The sequence below is a fragment of the Populus alba genome, chromosome 1 (genome assembly GCF_005239225.2).
Source record: "Populus alba chromosome 1, ASM523922v2, whole genome shotgun sequence".
Lineage (NCBI taxonomy): Eukaryota > Viridiplantae > Streptophyta > Magnoliopsida > Malpighiales > Salicaceae > Populus > Populus alba.
In genome coordinates, this window is record NC_133284.1 from 5,020,175 (window position 1) to 5,040,892 (window position 20,718).

Below are 20,718 nucleotides of genomic sequence, written 5' to 3' on the forward strand. Positions count from 1 at the left end.
TTTCAAATACAATTTATTATATAGGTAAAGCGAGGCACAGCAGTTTTGATCTTTCCCACACTTCGGGCTCTCTCAGATGAGAGAAAGCTCGAATAGAAAAGGTACAGAGGGAAAAGAAAATAAAACCAAATCAAAAGAAAAACAGTGCCATGAGGGTTGAAATGCACGGTGACCGTGTAAATCAACAGAAGCAGCTTCTTCTAAATTGTGGCTGGCAGACTGTGGAGCACCACAGTCTCAACAGTAAGCCCAGGCCCAAACCCGAAAAGGACGCCCCATTCCAACCCCTCTCCAGTGGATCTAAGCCCATCCTTGGCAGATTTCTTCCTCATCTCGTCCAAAATAAAGAGCACACATGCACTGGACATGTTACCATAGTCAGCCAGTACTTGTCGAGTGGCTCGCAGTTTTTCAGGTTTAAGCTCCAGCTTAGCCTCCACCTGGTCCAGAATTGCGGGTCCACCAGGGTGCGCAATCCAGAAAAGGGAGTTCCAATCCGAGATGCCCAAGGGCTTGAAAGCCTCGGTTAGACTCTTTTCGATGTTTTTTGAAATAAGCCCAGGCACGTCCTTCAGAAGGTGAAATGTAAGCCCAACTTCACGAAGATGTCCGTCTATAGCCCCATCACTGTCGGGTAGAATAGTCTGGGCTGCAGACACCAGCTCAAACAAAGGCTTCTCGACCGCCGGCACAGGGTCCGAGCCTATTATGATAGCGGCTGCGCCGTCGCCGAACAACGCTTGACCCACAAGGCTATCGAGGTGGGTGTCACTAGGGCCACGAAATGTCACTGCTGTTATTTCTGAGCACACGACTAGCACACGAGCACCCTTGTTGTTCTCGGCAAGGTCTTTAGCTAGCCGGAGCACCGTGCCACCAGCAAAACAACCTTGCTGGTACATCATCAAACGTTTTACCGATGAGCGGAGACCCAAGAGCTTAGTGAGTTGATAGTCAGCTCCGGGCATGTCAACACCACTAGTTGTGCAAAAGACCAAATGGGTTATTTTGGACTTGGGCTGGCCCCATTCCTTGATGGCCTTGGCAGCTGCTTCTTTGCCTAACTTCGGGACCTCCACCACCACCATGTCTTGCCTAGCATCCAATGAAGGTGCCATGTATTCGCAAACACTAGGATTTTCTTTCAAGATCTCCTCAGTCAAGTGCATGTATCTCTTCTTGATCATGGATTTCTCGCCTGAAATACATGGCAAAATAAAAATTCATAAATATCTAGCAAGACAAGCAGGACATCACTGGTTTTTCTTTCAAGGATGGAATATCAAAGAGCAATAATGCCCCAAAATTACTAAAGGCCATGAAAATTATTTTATAGGAAACGTTTTTCACTCAGCACTAATTCACATATGTTTGGACAAATTTTATTTTCACGAGTATTCCTCAAGAAAGGGCACGCGATTTAGCCATCTAAATTAATTCCACGATGCTCCCGATCCTATATATCATTTCCAAAATCCATGGAGGAATCCTTGGCGAGTAACTAGATTCTCAGAATTGAATTATGGGACATGATCTAGCAGCTGGAAGAACAAGCAAGGTGATGAGATTATCTCTAAAGAAACATGATCATGAAGTAATATCTGTGTAATGGAAATGCCAATAGCTTAATGATCACAAGCAAGTCTTACACATTCGCTTGAATTTTTCTTTAAGCTCCACCTTATGCTCGCTGTTTGTGATACGAAAATAATAGTCAGGATAGGTGCTTTGATCAACACAATTCGGAGGGGTTGATGTTCCGATGGCCAAGATGGTGGCAGGGCCCTCTGCCCTCTGCGCCTTCCGAACTTCATCAACGGTCACCATTTTCTTTCTCGGAGGAAAAGATTACAAAGAAAAATCACCCGAAGCACCACCGCAGTAGCCTAGCTAGGTAGCTGAGGCGAGAGCTAGATAGAGATGCGTTTGAGAAGTTCGAAGAGTGTGGTTTTTATACAGAGAGTAAGCACAGAGAGCGAGAGGTTAGCTGGGATCTTGTTCCAACTACAAGAATAAAGAAGGGTTAGCTGAGATGCTCACGTGCTTTATAAATTCCTTTCTAACCAGTCTACCAGTGACTCCAAATTCAATGCTGGCTGTAATGGCACATCACAGCTTACGGAAAGTCTCAGAGTGACAAGAATATTATTATTTAGTATTTCTCTCTCTCTCTCTCTCTCTCTCATTAAAATGAGCTCAGAAAATAATTAATAAAATATTACTAATTATTTTTTAAGCTCCTTGAAATCTTCCCTGAGCTAACAGTCTCATCTTTGTTTGTACATAGCCTTGGATGTATTTAATTAGTTTAGAAGTTTGTTGTAGTTATGGTTAAAAAAAAACAAATATTTGGTTAATTAATATGTGCAATTGAAAGTAAGTTTATATTAGAAATAATTAAAATTATGTATTTCAGATTTTATATAATAAAAAATTACTTTATACTCTTTATATGTAAATATAAATAAAAAGTCAATTTGGAACTTCTCCAGTTTCGGTGATTTAAGTGTGGAGCATAGCTAGATTTTACGCTCAAATTAGATCACTAAACCATGAGGTGCGTTTGTAGATTCTTAGAGATATTTATTTACTTATTTATTTATTTATTTCGAGAGATGAGGTGCGTGGCATGTGATGTGATGTGGTGTGGATTTTTTTGGCATTTAGTTATCAAAAATTGACTTAAGGTCCAAAAATAGCCACCTATATCAATTTTGATAAATGAATAACGTCTAACTTAATTAGTTAGATTTAAGTTTATTTTTTAAAAATTATTAATTTAGATGTTATAAATTTTAAAATTATTAAAATTTTATATAGCCATTAATTTTAAAATCTCAAAAAATTAATCAAGATATATATAAATTAGTCTGAATATTTACTATTATCAAATATATTTTTGACAAATGAGCTCTTGCAAAGCAAAATTTGGTAAAATCTCATATTGAATATATAGAACTTTGTTAATTAACCCAATTGAATAAATTATTAATGAAAACCAATTAAAATTTTGAAATCAATTATGAAAAAGAATAATTTTTCTCAATAGAAAAACCAAGAATTTTTTTAAAGTTTCCAAGAAATAAAAAAAATCAATATATTTCAAAGGATATTGATTTTTAGAGAAATCTTAATGGAATTTTTTTTATATGTCTAGGAAGCAAAAAATAATAATAATTTATTTTGAAAAGATATAAATCTTTAGGGAGAAAAATAAAAAAATGATCAACCATCATTTTTTGTTTTTGAAAAATCTAAGAAATAAAAAAAAAAATTTGAGAAAACTTAAATTACTGAGTTTTTTTTAAGAAATGAGAAAAATTCAAACTGCTCATAGAAAGATTTTAGAAATGGTTAACTGTTAATTTTCCTACACGCATGCAAGAGCTACCCTTCTTGAGTTTCTTACCACAAGAGGCCCAAGTGGTCAAGCCTTGGCACCTAATTGGAAGTGGTTGTGCGTAATATCATTTCTCAATAGTAATTTATTTTGTATTTTAAAAATATTTTTTTTAAATAATTAATTTTTATTTTATTTTAAATTATTTTTTTTTTCAGTATTTTCATATTATTTTAATGTACTGATGTCAAAACTAATTTTTTTAAAATAAAAAAATATCATGTTAATATATTTAAAAAAAAAACATTTAAAAAAACAATCATAATAATATTCTCCAACACCTCGACTCACAAGGAAAGTTGCATGATTTTTGTTGGCGAAGGTCTTATATATGCACAAACAATAGACATATCATGAATTCGTGGGCGAATTTATGCTTTGGTCTAGGGGTAATATGCGCATGCAACATGCCTTCCCTTGTGATTATACTACATAAAGATGAAGGTTGTAAGCCATGAAAATACACAGCTCATAAGCTCAATTCAGTGAAAATCACACACGATAATATACAACCTCCTCCTCCTTCTGCTATCTTTTCTCGATCAACTATATTGGTCTTGGTTTTTTTTTTATTTACTGACTTTAAGAGATTTTAATTAAGTAAAATTATCTGAATTGTGTCAATTTTTTTCAAGTTGATTTTTTAAGGGGAAATCACATTATCAGTGCATTAACTTTTCACTTTCTATGCATATGATTTTAATATTTTTAACCGTGTTATTTTCAGGCCATTTATTTTTGTTGAGAAGTTTCATGTGCGTGGTGGATAAAAAGTGAAAAATCACCGTGTTAGCCATGAAATCTCTTCTCTACTCGACAGAGATTTTAATAGAGTTTACATGGATGTACATAGTTTTGAAAAAGTAAGTACATTAAAACCAAGAAAAAAAAAACAAAAAAAAAACAATAAACTTGATTAAGAAAAGGTGAGAATTAAAAGTATACCAACAATGTAACTTTCCAAAACTGGTCTCGAAGGACATGATTGATAAGTGGTCCCATCGAATTAGAACCTAGAAGCACAAGATAAGACCCCCTTCTGCTACAATTTTGGAAAGAGAAAATGTGTCACCTCTAGCTCTTGATATAGAGTTGTTTTGCAGTTTAAAAAAAGGAGTATTAATTTTTTTAGTTTTTTCTGTACTCCCTCACAAAAATTCTCTTTTTCTTCAAAAAAGAAAAAGGAAACAATACTAAAGATATGTTCGGTAATGTAGTGAAATGTGATTGAAATTACATTTTATCTCAGCTATAATTTTGAAGTGTCGAGTTAATCAATATACATTATAATTTTTCATGGATCTAACTAAAACTTTTTCTTGAAACCTTAGTTATAAAAAAGTTATAATTTATAATTTTTAAAAAAATATAATTACAAAAGCTATTATAGTGTCAAACACATGTTCAAAACACAAAGAGAAGGTGAACTTGGTTAGAGAAAGATGCATGGTCAAAGTGGGAAAAGACAGAATGTGGGTGGACAAAAAAAGATTGAATTTATTAACAAAAGCTAATTGGACATTGAAAAACACTATAGACACATGCTCATTTCATTGTTCATTAGAACAATGTAATGATGCCTTTCCTTTCCAAAAAAAAAATTAAATGCCTTGATTTTGGGGGTATTTAGATCTTTTTTCAAAACTCATTAGTTATTAAAGAATTGATTAGGGTTATATAATTTGTTTTTTTAAGCATAGTAAAATGATTGAATTTCCATTAAATTCAATATTTTTTGAGCTAAAAAGGTAGGATATTTACATTTTCACTTTTCAAACACATTAAAATAATAATTTTACCATTGAAATAAAAACATAAAACATGTGTACACGAGCTATTTAGTTTTTTCACTATGATTTATTTTGCTATCACCAATTTCATGAAGGGTTATTTAATCTTTTTCATAGATTCAACATTATATTAATAGGAAAAAGGTGTAGGTGTGTGGGAGGCAGCGGAGTGTGCAACGGCTCCTAGCAGCAAAAAGTATGTTTTTGCTAGAATCGTCGTCATGTCTTCTTGTTTTTGCGGTGCATGTCGACATTGGTGGGGTGATTGGTCACTATGAGCTTTTTTTTTCTTCTCTTTCTCCTCTCATAAAAATTACAACTTGATCCTTTTTATAGTTGATATTTCATTTTTAATTCTCATTCTTTTAATTTTTAATTTTTGTTCTTGGCCTTTCTGCAAAAGTTTTTTTTTTGTTTTAAATTTCATCATTCAATTCCAATCTATTATATGTTATTTTTTCAATTTGATCTTTATTGTTTCGACTTTTTTTGGTCTTTTGCTAAATTGAATTTTATTTTCAATTTTAACCTTCAATTAAAATTTTGTTTGTATGTCTTATTTTAAATTTGATCCTCATTTTTTTATTATTTTTTTGTTAAATTGACTTTTCTTTTAAATCCCACCCTTCAATTAAAGATCAAGTTTATTTTGTATTTTAATTTTGATTTTGATTTTTTGTATTTGCTATTTTTGGTATTAAGTCAGTTTATATAATTGAATTTCTTTCTTTAATTTCATCATTTAATATTTAATTGATTATGAATTGGGTTTTATGGTTTTTTTAGATAGGATGTTTTTGATGTAGGGACTTGGATTACAAGTTTGAAAAGTTAACACGGGTTGATATTGTTTATATATATATAATGATCTTTGTGATTCTCATTGTTTTCTTTTCTATTGAGTTATCTTGATCTCATAACATATACTGTGAATTTGGTGGGACAACCCGAGTTAACTCAACTCTAATTATCGAGGTTACATGTTTTTCATGCTAACTCCAATTGAATTGAATCAATTTTTGTAGAGATTTTTTTCACCTAATTTTATCCTTTTATATTTAATGGGATGAAAATTGAACTATATTGTTTATCTCATTTTGAAAAAATATTTTCTTCTCAAATTATCGTGATCATTTTTTTAATATGTTGACGTTGCTAATATTTGTATCTCATAATTAAAATAAAACTAAACCTAATTCTATCACGTAGGTGACCTAAATTTTATAACTGGAAAATTTACTTTGCAACTTTTTTGTGTCAACCTTTTGACAAAATAATTTTGATCTTTTGATCTGAGTCACTAGTTTCAAATATTAGTCTGATTTAAGTTTGCTCTTGTTTTTAAGTTTTTTATTCATATATTTTTTCAATTTTATCATTCAAAATCAGGTTATTGTGTCTTGAGCTTTGTTATTTATCTCACTTTTCTTTTTATGAGTTTATTCCAGGTAGTGGGTTAATCAAGTTAATCCAGGTTGACTAAGGGTTTTTTTTTAATTAAATTAATTTTATTATTTGACACTAAACTATTGATTTTTGAGCTTTGTGGTTTTTCTGTTTTTTTTTTTTTTGTATTGTTATGTCGAGTGCATATTAGTCAACTCAACTTGAGTTAACTCTGTTTTTTTTTTTTATGACATTTTTTTAACTTGACTTTAGTCTTTAAAAAAAAATAATTTATTTTATCTTTATCTTATATTGCAGGTGACAAATTTGTCAAGTTAACTTGTATTGATTGAGAGGGTTCTTTTATTTATGTTTTTTAAAATTGATATTTTTATTCGATTTCATTATTTAACTCTAAGTTATTGAGCTTTGAGTTTAATAATTTTTTTTAACTTTTTCTTCCACAGAGTTATTTTGATATTATACCTTGTATCACATCTTATTTGAGTAGACTCATGTTAATTTAAATTATCATCACTTAAATATTGTTTTTCGTATTATAAAAAATTGAACTCAGCTTAATATAAATGAATCGAGGATAAAGAATTACTCTTAAACATAGTTTATCTTTTAAAAAAATTAAAAAAAGCAATTCGCTCGAATACCATTTGATATGTAAGAAGATATATAAACTATCTAATTAAGCGTTATAAGTTGTGCACATAAGTCTATATAAAATCTCCTTAACTGTTCTAAGCTGCGTTTAGAAATTTGTATAATGTTTGATTAATCATTCTAAGTTACAGGTGGATTCCTGTAACGCATGAGCGCAATGGCAAGTTTATTATTATAAAATAAATTAATTCGAGATCATTTCATTTATGAATTTACCATTAATATAAATATTACGTGGATTGGTGGTATTGTTTCTGAAAAATATCATTCATTGAATGAATGGATCAGTAAATCCAATGATAAGAAATATATTGAATAATAAAAAATAGATATTTGAGTGGATATACAATGCGTAATGGATATAATATAAAAATTAATTTTTTTTTATTCCATAAATAACAGTTAAAATATAAAAACAGTAGAAACTCGATCCACAAATAGCATTGACATCCTTACACGTGCTATAGAAAAGGAGATAATTTTCAAAAGAAACGAAGAACAGATGAGTAAAGAAAAAAGGCCATGGAAGTGGAAATGCACGGTGACCATGTAAATCCACAGTCGCAGCTTCTAGATAGTAGCCACACTATGGAGCACCACAGTCTCAACAGTAAGCCCAGGCCCAAACCCGAAAAGGACGCCCCATTCCAACCCCTCTCCAGTGGATCTAAGCCCATCCTTGGCAGATTTCTTCCTCATCTCGTCCAAAATAAAGAGCACACATGCACTGGACATGTTACCATAGTCAGCCAGTACTTGTCGAGTGGCTCGCAGTTTTTCAGGTTTAAGCTCCAGCTTAGCCTCCACCTGGTCCAGAATTGCGGGTCCACCAGGGTGCGCAATCCAGAAAAGGGAGTTCCAATCCGAGATGCCCAAGGGCTTGAAAGCCTCGGTTAGACTCTTTTCGATGTTTTTTGAAATAAGCCCAGGCACATCCTTCAGAAGGTGAAATGTAAGCCCAACTTCTCGAAGATGTCCGTCTATAGCCCCATCACTGTCGGGTAGAATGGTCTGGGCTGCAGACACCAGCTCAAACAAAGGCTTCTCGACCGCCGGCACAGGGTCCGAGCCTATTATGATAGCGGCTGCGCCGTCGCCGAACAACGCTTGACCCACAAGGCTATCGAGGTGGGTGTCACTAGGGCCACGAAATGTCACTGCTGTTATTTCTGAGCACACGACTAGCACACGAGCACCCTTGTTGTTCTCGGCAAGGTCTTTAGCTAGCCGGAGCACCGTGCCACCAGCAAAACAACCTTGCTGGTACATCATCAAACGTTTTACCGATGAGCGGAGACCCAAGAGCTTAGTGAGTTGATAGTCAGCTCCAGGCATGTCGACACCACTAGTTGTGCAAAAGACCAAATGGGTTATTTTGGACTTGGGCTGGCCCCATTCCTTGATGGCCTTGGCAGCTGCTTCTTTGCCTAACTTCGGGACCTCCACCACCACCATGTCTTGCCTAGCATCCAATGAAGGTGCCATGTATTCGCAAACACTAGGATTTTCTTTCAAGATCTCCTCAGTCAAGTGCATGTATCTCTTCTTGATCATGGATTTCTCGCCTGAAATACATGGCAAAATAAAAATTCATAAATATCTAGCAAGACAAGCAGGACATCACTGGTTTTTCTTTCAAGGATGGAATATCAAAGAGCAATAATGCCCCAAAATTACTAAAGGCCATGATAATTATTTTCAATACGCCTGAAATACATGGCAAAATAAAAATAAAGGATTGATCAGCCGTTGCACACTTCAATACGCAGAATTGGAGCATGCATGATTTTATAGAGTTTTATTTACTAATGTTTTTTAAAAAAAATTGGAAAAAATCCGTGTAGATAACGACAAAAATTACTAGGGACAGTGATTTTTTTTTCCTCTTCGATATATATAGAAAATACTATTCGCTTACATATTAGTTAGTTTAACAAACTAGAGAGCATCTGTTCTAATTCAATTTTAGCAATTCTACTTTCATAGCAATAACGACTGCTTTAGATATCTTTGAGGATATTAATTAGCTACTACATAACTTCATTTCCAAAAATCGATGGAGAAACCTTCGGTGAGTACATAACTTAAAGTTAATTAGATAAATAAGTAAAAAATAGCTATAATCTAAACAAAACATATATCTTGTTTGGTATTAGAGCTTTTAAAAAACATAATTTAGCTTCAAATTATTTTTTTAATTTTCTTGGATCATTTTAATGTGTTAATGTTAAAAATTAATTTTAAAAAATAAAAAAATATTATTTTAATGTATTTCTAAATATTTTAAATATATTTTTAAATAAAAAACATTTTAAAAAATAATTTTCAGCACATCCTCAAACAGTCTCGTATAAAATTTCAATTATTCAAGATACCTGCAACATTTGTCATCCCAATTATTCATATAAATATTTTACAAGATCAATTAAGATACATTATGGTATAAAATTTGGTGATATGCTACACTGGAAAATTTAATTTATTTCGATTTTTTTTATTAAAAGTTGTAGCAATAATTGATAAATCCTACTATCTAGCTACGCACCTCGAACGGCTTTTGATCAGAGGAAATCTAGTAGCCAGAATCAAGATCATATATTCGTGTGTGGGTGTCATGGAAAATCTTTTGGAATTTATCAAACGGAAATGCTTAAACAAACATATAATTAAGCATGGAATTTAAATACCAAGGTGATGTTGTTAGCTAAATATAAATTAGAAGGCTTACACATTCGCTTGAACTTCTCTTTAAGCTCGACCTTGTGCTCACTGTTTGTGATGCGAAAGTAGTAGTCAGGGTACGTGCTTTGATCGACACAATTCGGAGGGGTTGATGTTCCGATGGCCAAGATCACGGCGGGGCCCTCGGCCCGTTGAGCCTTCCGAACTTCGTCGACGGTCACCATACTGATCTTTTCTTGGCCGGATAGAACAAGAAATTATCCCAAAGGGTTAAATATTAAGCTCCGAGAAGAACCCTAGCTAGATATTGGTTTAAATTATGGCGAGGTGGGAGCTGCTATTTAAGAGAGTTAGATAGCAGAAATATTATACGTCGTAAATCAGAGCGTGGTAGATATATATAAGAGAACGAGAGACTGAGCTGGGGGGTAGGTGATGCGCACGTGTATAACTGAAACTTTTAGATGAAAGAGTTCAAGAAATGAGGGCAGGTTGGCACGTGACAAGGGGGAGTTTGGTACGTTTTACGATAATCAAACCTCCACGCAATGAGGAGTTTTGGTCTTACTTAATCACCACAGATGGCCCATCAAGAGTTTCCATCATACCATGATAAATGGTTGTGTGCGTGACATCTGGCACTCTGAGCTGATGAAATAAATGGAGATCTGACACAGAATTATTCTTGAAATTTTGAAGAGGACGGAGCATGCCTTGCGTGCCCTCGATTTTGTCCACGACAGTGCTACTGTCCACGACAATAAAATCTGAATTTTCATAAAAGCAGCCCTTCATGAGGGGTAGCATAAAGATTGTGCAATACAGTAGTGATTACGGTGGGGATAAATAAGGTAACGTATTAATTTAATGGATTTATTATACATATATATTGAAAGAGGTATACTTGTAATTCTTTTTATTTGTTTACTGTAGTTATTATAAAACGTTATTTTATGTTAAAAATTCAATTAAGATTTTATATATTTTTATTAATATATATGATTTCTTACTATATTTTATTACATGCAAATATCGATTTTTTGACTCGCGGTTATATTTTTAACTCGATATCAAAAAATAGATAAATAACATCCATACATCAATTTTTTTGTTGAAAAACAATTATTTAACCTGCAACGAGACGAGTTGAATAAACAAATTAACATTTTTTTTTATATATTTATTAATATGGATTATTCTGGATGTATGTAATTAATTGTGAACATATTCTTTTTTATTTATAATTAAATTTTTTTAAAAATATATATTTTAAAATTTTTTATATTTATTTTTTTATTAAAAAAATTATCCAACCCAACAAAACTAGAGCCAAATAACTATTTTTAACCATTTGATTTGGTTTAGGATTGCTTTAATTAGAATTAATTGTACTAGATATTATAGTTTTGAAATCTGGCCCGGCGGGTCGATCTGGGACTCGGCCAAACTGGGGCTAGAACCGGGCCAGGATGAAGAAAAAACAGGGGAAGGAAAAACTCGGTGCGATCTGGTTGATCCAGTCAAAAACTTGGTTGCAACCCGTTAATTTTTTTTTACTAAAATAATATCATTTTGATTTAAAAAAATAATTCGAGTAGCCCGATCAAAACCTAAAATCCAGACTTTAAACCGGGCTGGTTACCGAATCTGATCTGAAAACTATTCTAGATAGGTGCTAGCATGCCTAACAAGCATGCACTGGTAACTGGTTGATAAAAATTAAATTAATTGAAAACTAAGTAGGTGAAGAAAACAGATCTCATCAACACTGGTTTCGGTCTCCCCGTGGCTGACTAGTAAGTAATATTTTATTAGGTTTTAACATAAGATTTGCAACAACCCCTAACTCGTTTTCGAGAATACCAGTAGCTCGTGTTGCGTTGTGGACAGATTCCAAAATAATTCTTAATGTAAAAAAAAAAAAAAAGAAAAAAAAAGTGCATTATTACTCTTTCATGGATGTTCTAGTACATGTAGTTTTTTTAAGAAAAATTTGGTCATTCTTTTATTTTTTTACTATAAATAATGTTCCATTTCGCAAAATTCATCTTTAATTTATCATTAAAATATTTATTGATATTTTAAATATACAAGAAAATACAAATTAAAAAAAAATCAATATATAAAACATGTTAATACAACTAAAACTACAAATAAAAAAGTTAAAAAAAAAAAAAAAACTGTTCAAAACAGCACCATTCCTCCTCCAGTATATTTAGTATATTTTATAACGAGGGAGATTCCTTAATCTCTTTCTTAATCACTGCTTGTAATTTGTCATTAGCGCCTGAGCCCTTCATTAAATAAAAAAAGAAAACCTAGTTTAAGAAGCAAGTGTAAATTTTAATTTGCGTTTTTTTAGATTTATATATTCTCTCAATTTCACTCTAATTACTCTCTGATCTTGTATTGCTGGTCCAATCAACCCTCACCTTTTTCTTTTTTTTTTTCATTGTTTACTCCAATTCCTGGACCAGGGTGGTGGATCAACGAGGCTAGCTAACTAGAGTTTCACAGCCGCCTTTGTGGAAAGTATGTTCCCTTCTGAAGCTACCACCCATTAAAATAAAATCTTGGTGTATTTCATGGTTAAATTATAAGTTTGTTTTATAAAAATTATTAAATTAAGTATTATAAATTTTAAAATTATTAAAAAATTATATAATTATTAATTTTAAAAATAATAAAATTGATTGAGATATATATATAAACGGGTTTAAAAATCATATTTAAAAAAAAAAATCAAATACCGAAGGGAATAGATACATGGACCGAACCTCAAGAAATTCGAATCTTTACCTCAAAATCTGTGTTGAATGTGATTTTGAAATCTCCTAATATTATCTCGCCTAGGAAAATAAATTTGGTTAATATTCTATATATAAAAAGTAAAAAAAAGTGATTAAATAAAGAAAAAAAACAAATACGTAAAACAAATATATTTATATTATGATTTTTAAGTAAATTTTGTAACATAAAATATATATATATATATAGACTAGCGTATTATCTCATGCGTTGCAATGGGTCAATAATAATTTTTATTTTAAATATAAAAAAAATATGAAGCGTGATTTTAAGTATCTTAGGTCTCGCTATGAAGCCAGACTCAATATCTTTGGGTCTGGCAGTAAAGTTAGACCCGGTGCTATTGGGTTTGTGGTCAAGCCAAACTCAATATCCTGGAGTCTGACTGCTTGGTTTTGTCATCACATTAAAATTAAAGGGAAAAAAATTAGTTGTTGAACGCTATTTTGGTATGCGCTATTCATTGTGCTACTATAAAAAATATTTTATTTGAAGATGATGATAATGCAAATATATTTCATGCTTTTAACCCAACTCAAGTATTTTTACACTTGGAAAAAAAATATTATTGACTCACTGCGGAGTGCAGGCCAATATGTTAGCTATTATATCACTACATAATGACTATTTATTATCTTTTTTTAAAAAAAAGAATATTGAGATAATTTTTTTTCAATTGATTTTTTATATTATCACATTAAAATAATATAAAAACATAAAAAAAAATTAATCTAAATTAAAAAAATTCAATTTTTTTAAAGCATTTTTGAAAGGTAAAAACAAATATGCTTTAATAAGAAAATTCAACCTAACCTTATATGAAAAAAAATTATAATCACTTAACTTTTATACAATATGAAAAAGTCCCATCAATTTATTCTCTTTACTATATATATATATATATAAAAAAGAGAAAATAAAAAAAATCTAAAGATGCAAAATAAAAAATAAAAAAATTAGAAATATTAGGCGGTCAAGCCAAATACAATAACACTTTCTAACTAATAAACAAAAAAGACAACGACTTCAAGTTCTATTGTGTTATCCACAATACAATAAATCTATGTCTACAATAAATATATAATATTTTTTCCACACCTTTTAAAAAACAAATCTTTTTTATTTCAATTCTTATGATCATCACTATATAATTAAAAATCACTACCCAAAAATATAGAAAAAACAGGAACATGCTTGATTAAAGTAACAAATAATTAGAGTTGATTTTATTCTTTCTTTTTGCCGGGGGCATTAATTTGTCGCAACTAATTGTGCTACAAGTAACCTTGCTTGCTAACTCTTGAGGAGGAGGCCAAATTTTCCTAAACAGACTATCCAATCGCATTGTAGAGAATTAAAAGTTTTTGTTCCTATTCAGAGAATATTTCTTTCTTTTTTCGCTCCAAGGCATAGAGGCTGGAGCATTTTATAGAAATAATCCCTACGAAGTAATTATATTACAATTAAGGACAAATTGTATATGCCTTTCTGTGATTAGACGATATTGTTTATAATTGGATTTAACAGTTCTACAAGTTTTAGCATGTCATCCTCTTTTCGTAAATAAGAAAATAAATGATTCTTAAAATCTTGCCTAATTAAATCCCGCACTCATCAAAAGTAAAGATAATATTTCATATAAGCTGAAAAATCCCTCAAGAGAGACAAAAAAATAAGCACGAGTGGTTTTAACCGATAATTCAAAACATGGTATTTGCTTCCCAGTTAATACCTAGAGCGAAGAAATCACTCGGATAAAAATCAGTCACTCATAAATATTATTGGAAATTCACTGCCCTTGCAATCTTCTTCCCTGTGAAGTAGACATGTTTCAGGTCGAGAGTGATCAAGTCAAGGCCTCAAGGGTTGATAAACATGGTCAAGTGTAATCTGGTGTCGGAAGCAACATGCACGTATCATCAACTATAGTTTTGGCTGTAGAATACAGACATGACCATGGAGTGCACTAAACATTCTAATGAAACAAATGTGGAGAGTTCCATGGCCATGCAGTGACATGTTCAAAGCTCATGTTTTATCAACAGATCGTCTGATGAGATTAACCCCACAATTCATACAACTGCAAATCCATTGTATCAGGGAAAGATTACCAGAGACTTGAAGACAGAGATGGAAAAATAAAAACACAAAAATCAAAGAAAATCTCACTACCCTGGAAGACAAATTTCACAAAAACACTGGTTCTTCCATCAAGAAATAGCAGTGTAGTTGCAGGCAGCCGGATAGATAGCACGCAATTAAGCACCCGCAATTTAGCAGTGTGGCATGCATGTGTTTGACCTTCTGTCACACTCAAATAGTTTCCGGAATCATTTCTCTGCTATTCATCTGTTACACATCCCTTTGAAGAAGATTGTACATTCTTGATATACTGGAATGAATGAGAATATTGAGTAAAGACCTTCAAAATGTAGGAAAAATATATATCATTGAGATACACTCTCCATTACCTTGTATAAAACCCCTCGGGTGGCCTTGTATGGAGGTGGAGTCCAGTTTTTTCTTCGCTCTTCCAATTCCATGTCTGTTAATTGAACATCTAATCTCTTCTCCCGGACATCAACGTTAATGATATCCCCATTTCTAATGAGACCAATCGGACCACCTTCCTGGAAATACCAAAGACCTCTTAAGAATATGTTCAAACATTTATTATTATTATTATTATAATGAAGTCTTGTGCAATTTCACTTATTTTGATCAGACATGTAAAATAACCAAAAGTAATAAAATACAAGCGTTCCATCAATAAAGAGGGATTCAAGAGATTGCAGCTCAAGAATTAGAAAAGAAAAGGCACCTGTGCTTCAGGGCTTATATGACCAACAACAAATCCATGTGAACCTCCTGAAAATCTACCATCAGTCAACAACGCACAATCCTGCAAAAGAAACCATCATGTCAAAGCAAGAATGCTAACATCATCAAGAAGGTAAATCAATTAGCTCCGGAGAACCTGTTTAAAGTGAAGATGAATGCAAATGTGTATCTCAAGTTTAAGGAAGTTTATTGTTGCTATGATCACTCAAACAAGTGACTGATTGTGCTTTCACAAGATCGCCATGCATATTTCTTTTTGTGATACGTCATATAATTCTGAAAAATCATGAAGTCCTATGATTCAAGTCAATTCTGGCTACAGAAGACCAGCAACTACAAGGAAAACTTAGGTTCATATAACTGTACCTTCCCAAGACCTGCTCCCATTATTGCACTGGTTGGTGTTAGCATTTCAGGCATGCCCGGTCCTCCTTTTGGCCCCTCTCCTCTAATAACTATTACTTTTCCCTGAGATGTAACAAAACCAAAAATTAGACATGCTGTTCCACTAGAAAACAAGCCCCAGAACATCATATCATACCAACAAACATTAAGGATGAAACTAGGATAACATTTCAAGGACGTAGAAGATGCCACATAGGAACATAACTGCAAACACAAACTCAAGGTCATATATAGTCAGAGAAAATTGGGATCTTATTATAGCCTGAAGGTGCAATTTGAGGGTGAAAGATCTTCCAAAAGAAAATGCAACAACAACAGAATTAGAGAATAATAGTTAAAATCAAAGCTCTCTTCACAGTCATGTTAAGTATTTTTTTAAAATAACATGAGGTAACAAAGCTTTGAAACTCATGATGGAACCTGTCAAAGCCTCTAGCTGTATAATGATAGGTTACGGAACTGCAAGGAAAGGCCTTCATGTTTTTAATTGACAAAATAAATTTTCAATTTTCAATTTGCGACTGCTTTTGCTTATTTACTAAAAATCAAATATCGAGGTAATTCTGCTTCAATACATATCCTATACACAAATGCAGAATTATAGACTACACATGCAATCAATCCTATGAAGTACCAGCATACCTCTCAAGGTATCACACTTTTTTGCAGGAAAATACAACACAATGCACAGCTGACCTGAAGGGACAAGAATGCATAAAAATGCTCACCTTAAAACTCATGGGATCTTCTGAGATAGCTGCAATCATAGATTCCTCTCCCTCAAATACAAGTGCTGGACCTAGAGAAGAGTGAATGTTCCATTACATTAATGTTTGCAGTGGATTCAATCATGACTAAAAAGTGCAGTTGTACATCAGACATCAACAAATCAAAGTACATAACAAAAAATTTATTACCAGAGAAATATAACCCTTCTTTTCCAGTAATTTTAGCCACAGAACCCTCTGGTGCAAGATTTCCACGTAATATTTGGAGGTGACCTGTTTTCTTAATGGGGTTATCCAATGACTTTATTATGTCCTGGAAAACAGAAGAAAGTGAACATACAGTCAATTATTGTCATGAAACACAATGCTTTCTTAACAGAAAATGATGAGAATAAAAACAAAGAAAACAGCATTCCACCTGCCCCTCAGACAATGGTGGACAATTTCGCACATTTTCAGCCAAAGTCTTCCCAGTGACTAAAGAGAAAAGAAGTCATGTTAAAATTATCAAATGCAAAACCACTTCAAGAAAAAAAATAATAAATGCAAAATTTTCAATATAACCAAACTTTGTACCAGTCAAACAGTCCCCGTCAAGGAAATCATGCTCCAAAAGGTAGCGAAGGACAGCAGGTGTTCCCCCAATCTATCAAAGAATTTACGCACAAGGAAACAAAGAGAAAAGGATGCTAAACAAATTGAGTTCAGCAATCTATAAATGTGTCATGTACAACAAATATTGCAAGGCACAGGGCTGCATTGATTACCATAGAATAATCCAAACAGTTATGAATGAAAAATTCTGACCTTATGCACATCCTCCATGACATATTTTCCACTAGGCTTCAGATCTGCAAGGAATGGAACCTCATCACTGACCTTCTGGAAATCATCAAGGGTCAACTCCAATCCGACAGACCTGCCAAGTTCTCTTGAGTCATCCCCATAAAATGCAATTACTATTGGAATAAAAGAGAACTCTACCGACCTTGCAATCGCAATTAAGTGTAACACAGCATTAGTAGAGCCACCTAGTGCCATGACAATAACCATTGCATTACGTAGTGACTTGCGAGTGATAATATCTCGTGGTTTCAAGTCCATCTTCAATAGTTCTAGCAGATATTTTCCAGCTAAACGGCACTCATCCAACTTCAATTGGTTTTCAGCAGGTATTGAGGAGCTGCAAGGAAAAAATAAAGAGAGCATAAAAAATTGCTTACACACCCAAATCCAACTGTTTCAGCGAGGATACATTTCTACCTGTAAGGAAGAGACATTCCCAAGGCTTCAATAGCAGAAGCCATAGTGTTAGCTGTATACATTCCACCACATGCCCCTGCTCCAGGGCAGGAATTACGAATCACATTTTTTCTTTCATCATCGTTTATAGATCCACTTACATACTCTCCATAAACCTGGTAGGCAAAAAAATGAAAAACAAAAAAGAGAGGAAATCGACAAAAAATAGATTTTCTATTTCTAACACGAAAAATGTTAATGTTTAGGTTAAACTCATTGCTTAAAAAGAAATAGTTTATCAAAAAGAAAAAATAAAAAATGCAAGCAATCCAAAACTATGTTTCAACAGCAGAGTTGCAGGTAACATAGCAATCTCAAATGTGAAGCATACACCTTCAAGCATTTTTACATTCTCATATCAAATACACTTCCCCAAATATGAAGCATCACATACTATATTTTTAACAAGCATGAACCTAAAGCATTTATCAATATAATGGGAAATGGAGGCTGTTGGCTTGGCTTATTTGCCAATCATGCCACAGGCATATTTTTGCATATTTAAGACCAAAAAAAGACTAAACAGAAGAACAATGAATTGTCTCACAAAATATATCAAAACCAGCACATTCTGCAGGCCTAACAATATCAAAACAACAAAGCAGTTTGCGTACCTGAAATGCAGATACTATATCATAAGTATGGCCATTGAAGTGACCAGGCTGCAAAGGAGTAAGATTTTTAAATGAGGTTTGTAGCATTGAAAAAATCCTAGCTCAAAATATAAAGTGGAAACGGATTCAAATTATATCAGCATTTTCTGTAGGCCAAAAAAAAGAAAGAAGGGGAATTGGAAGAGAGAAGGTGATGTCTCAGTCTCACACCTTGATAGTTCCACCATAAACCATAATGCTAGGTCGATTCAGCCTTCCCATTGCCATAATAGTACCTGGCATCTACAGAAATTGAAACAACTTATAAGAGCACATCGATGATGAGAGTAAGAATGGTGGACATAATCCAAGATGATAGTAGCACTCTATCTTCTTGTGGTTTGTAAATTCACAAGGTCGTGGAAGGCACTCCAAAGATGCATTATTATTGTTTTTCTTTTTTCTTTTGTGTGTGTTGTTCAGCGCCTTCTCTAACCGTTATTTTTTGCTACGAGGAGGTTAACTTTATCGCCAAAACAGCAAAGGAAGAACATATTTTTTTGAGAAAAAAAGGATGACTTATTGATTAGCTTTAATTTGCACCAGAAAAAAAATAAAAATAGAGAAGAATATTAGCTTCAACATTATGGGGCGGGATATTTACAGAAATCTTGAGTGCCAAATAGTAAACAGAATAAGATGCAACAAAAGCTGATGTTACTAAAGTTTCGAACGATTATTTTGTTATTAATGAGTCTTGCTTATTGTCATTATGGGATTCGAAATTAGCTAATTTGATTCAATTTCAAAATTTTCAAAAATAGAAGAAGCATCACCATAGGCAACCACACAGTAACCAATAATTAAACCCCTCGTTGGATTCACCAAAACCCGCATTTCACTCAAAACCCACAAACCAAAAGGCCCAAATGTTGCTTCTTTAGAAGAAAAAAAAAGAACGAGAGAAGCTTACATTTTTATCACAGCCAGGGATGGAGATATTGCCATCATACCATTGGGCACTCATAACAGTCTCGATGCTATCAGCAATCAAGTCTCTGCTTTGCAAACTGTAACACATCCCTCTAGTCCCCATTGAAATAGCGTCACTAACGCCAATTGTATTAAACCTGAAACCAACCATCCCTGCCTCTTCAACCCCTCTTTTAACAGCCTCTGATAGCTTCAACAGGTGCATGTTACAAGTATTCCCTTCATACCAAACTGAAGAGATACCTATCTGAGGCTTAGACATGTCAGCATCCGATAAACCAACCCCATGAAGGATTGCTTGAGACCCACCTTGGGACTTGGGCTCAGTAATGCGTGAACTGTACTTGTTTAGCTTTTGCCCAACTGTGGTTGTTGCCTGTGATGGTTCAACGGCGACAGATTGAGCTTTGACGCGCAGAGAACAGGGAGGGAGGCGAGTAGGGAAGTGGGGTTGTGTGGGGAATGATATTTGGGGTTTCAGTGGAGTAGCGCGTGGGGAAATGAAGGTGGATTGCATGGTGGCGCGTGGAATGAGAGAGGGAAAGAGAAGAGGTGTTTAAATGATGAGGATGGAGAGCACGTCCGCGGGTTGATTTTGCGTTTGCAGGGTAGGAAAACCCTACTTTAACCTGAGTATGGATCCGTTGTTTTAAAGTATTGTTTATTTAAAAAATAATATTTTTTCTTTTATTTTTTAAAAATTATTTTTAAAATTTATACATCAAAATAATTTAAAAATATTAAAAAATTATTAATTTAAATAAAATTAAAAAATAATTAATTTTTTTTTTTGAAATGAAATAATAAATAGATAATTTACTTATTTTAATATACTAATACTAATTTTTTTATTTTAATATATTTTTAAATAAAAAATATTTTTAAAAAATAATGGATATCAAACTCTCCATTACACCGCCAAAAACATTAAAATCATGCTTCTACTGTTATGTTTTGTAGTTTTAGTGGTGGGACAACCACTGAAAAAACCGGTTGTTCCGCGACGGGATGGGCAGCCGGTTGCCCTACGGGTAGCTTAAAACCCAAAAATCATTGAATGAAAGGACTGCTCCACAGCAAAAACAAACACGTTATTGTTCTGCTCCCTATCTGTT

General features: G+C 33.1%; 3 protein-coding genes across 3 annotated transcripts; all 3 read right to left on the reverse strand.

The window, feature by feature from the left end:
• On the reverse strand, nt 1–1,980 carry LOC118061441 (chalcone synthase 1). Its single transcript, XM_035074871.2, has 2 exons — nt 1,650–1,980; nt 1–1,198 (listed from the first exon to the last, which is right to left on the reverse strand). The coding sequence occupies exons 1-2, from the start codon at nt 1,825–1,827 to the stop codon at nt 201–203; spliced, it is 1,176 nt and encodes a 391-aa protein (XP_034930762.1). The 5' UTR covers nt 1,828–1,980; the 3' UTR covers nt 1–200.
• Nucleotides 1,981–7,613: 5,633 nt separating this feature from the next.
• On the reverse strand, nt 7,614–10,310 carry LOC118061446 (chalcone synthase). Its single transcript, XM_035074884.2, has 2 exons — nt 9,980–10,310; nt 7,614–8,816 (listed from the first exon to the last, which is right to left on the reverse strand). Exons 1-2 carry the CDS (start codon nt 10,155–10,157, stop codon nt 7,822–7,824), a joined length of 1,173 nt encoding a protein of 390 aa, XP_034930775.1. The 5' UTR covers nt 10,158–10,310; the 3' UTR covers nt 7,614–7,821.
• Nucleotides 10,311–14,759: 4,449 nt separating this feature from the next.
• Nucleotides 14,760–20,226, reverse strand: LOC118061432 (dihydroxy-acid dehydratase, chloroplastic). Its single transcript, XM_035074857.2, has 14 exons — nt 19,584–20,226; nt 18,842–18,913; nt 18,632–18,679; nt 17,979–18,133; nt 17,704–17,898; nt 17,523–17,634; nt 17,292–17,361; nt 17,134–17,192; nt 16,905–17,028; nt 16,716–16,786; nt 15,949–16,050; nt 15,563–15,643; nt 15,213–15,371; nt 14,760–15,133 (listed from the first exon to the last, which is right to left on the reverse strand). Exons 1-14 carry the CDS (start codon nt 20,118–20,120, stop codon nt 15,083–15,085), a joined length of 1,836 nt encoding a protein of 611 aa, XP_034930748.1. The 5' UTR covers nt 20,121–20,226; the 3' UTR covers nt 14,760–15,082.
• Between the last annotated feature and the right edge of the window lie 492 nt (nt 20,227–20,718).

Excerpts from the sequence above, each read along its gene's own strand:
- LOC118061441 (XM_035074871.2), bottom strand. The coding sequence starts at position 1,827 with ATGGTGACCGTTGATGAAGTTCGGAAGGCGCAGAGGGCAGAGGGCCCT. Across the intron at positions 1,199-1,649 it reads AGAAAAATTCAAGCGAATGT|GCGAGAAATCCATGATCAAG; the intron begins GTAAGACTTGCT and ends CATGTATTTCAG.
- LOC118061446 (XM_035074884.2), bottom strand. The coding sequence starts at position 10,157 with ATGGTGACCGTCGACGAAGTTCGGAAGGCTCAACGGGCCGAGGGCCCC. Across the intron at positions 8,817-9,979 it reads AGAGAAGTTCAAGCGAATGT|GCGAGAAATCCATGATCAAG; the intron begins GTAAGCCTTCTA and ends CATGTATTTCAG.
- LOC118061432 (XM_035074857.2), bottom strand. The coding sequence starts at position 20,120 with ATGCAATCCACCTTCATTTCCCCACGCGCTACTCCACTGAAACCCCAA. Across the intron at positions 18,914-19,583 it reads TCCCTGGCTGTGATAAAAAT|ATGCCAGGTACTATTATGGC; the intron begins GTAAGCTTCTCT and ends CAATTTCTGTAG. Across the intron at positions 18,134-18,631 it reads ATATAGTATCTGCATTTCAG|GTTTATGGAGAGTATGTAAG; the intron begins GTACGCAAACTG and ends TTTGCCTACCAG.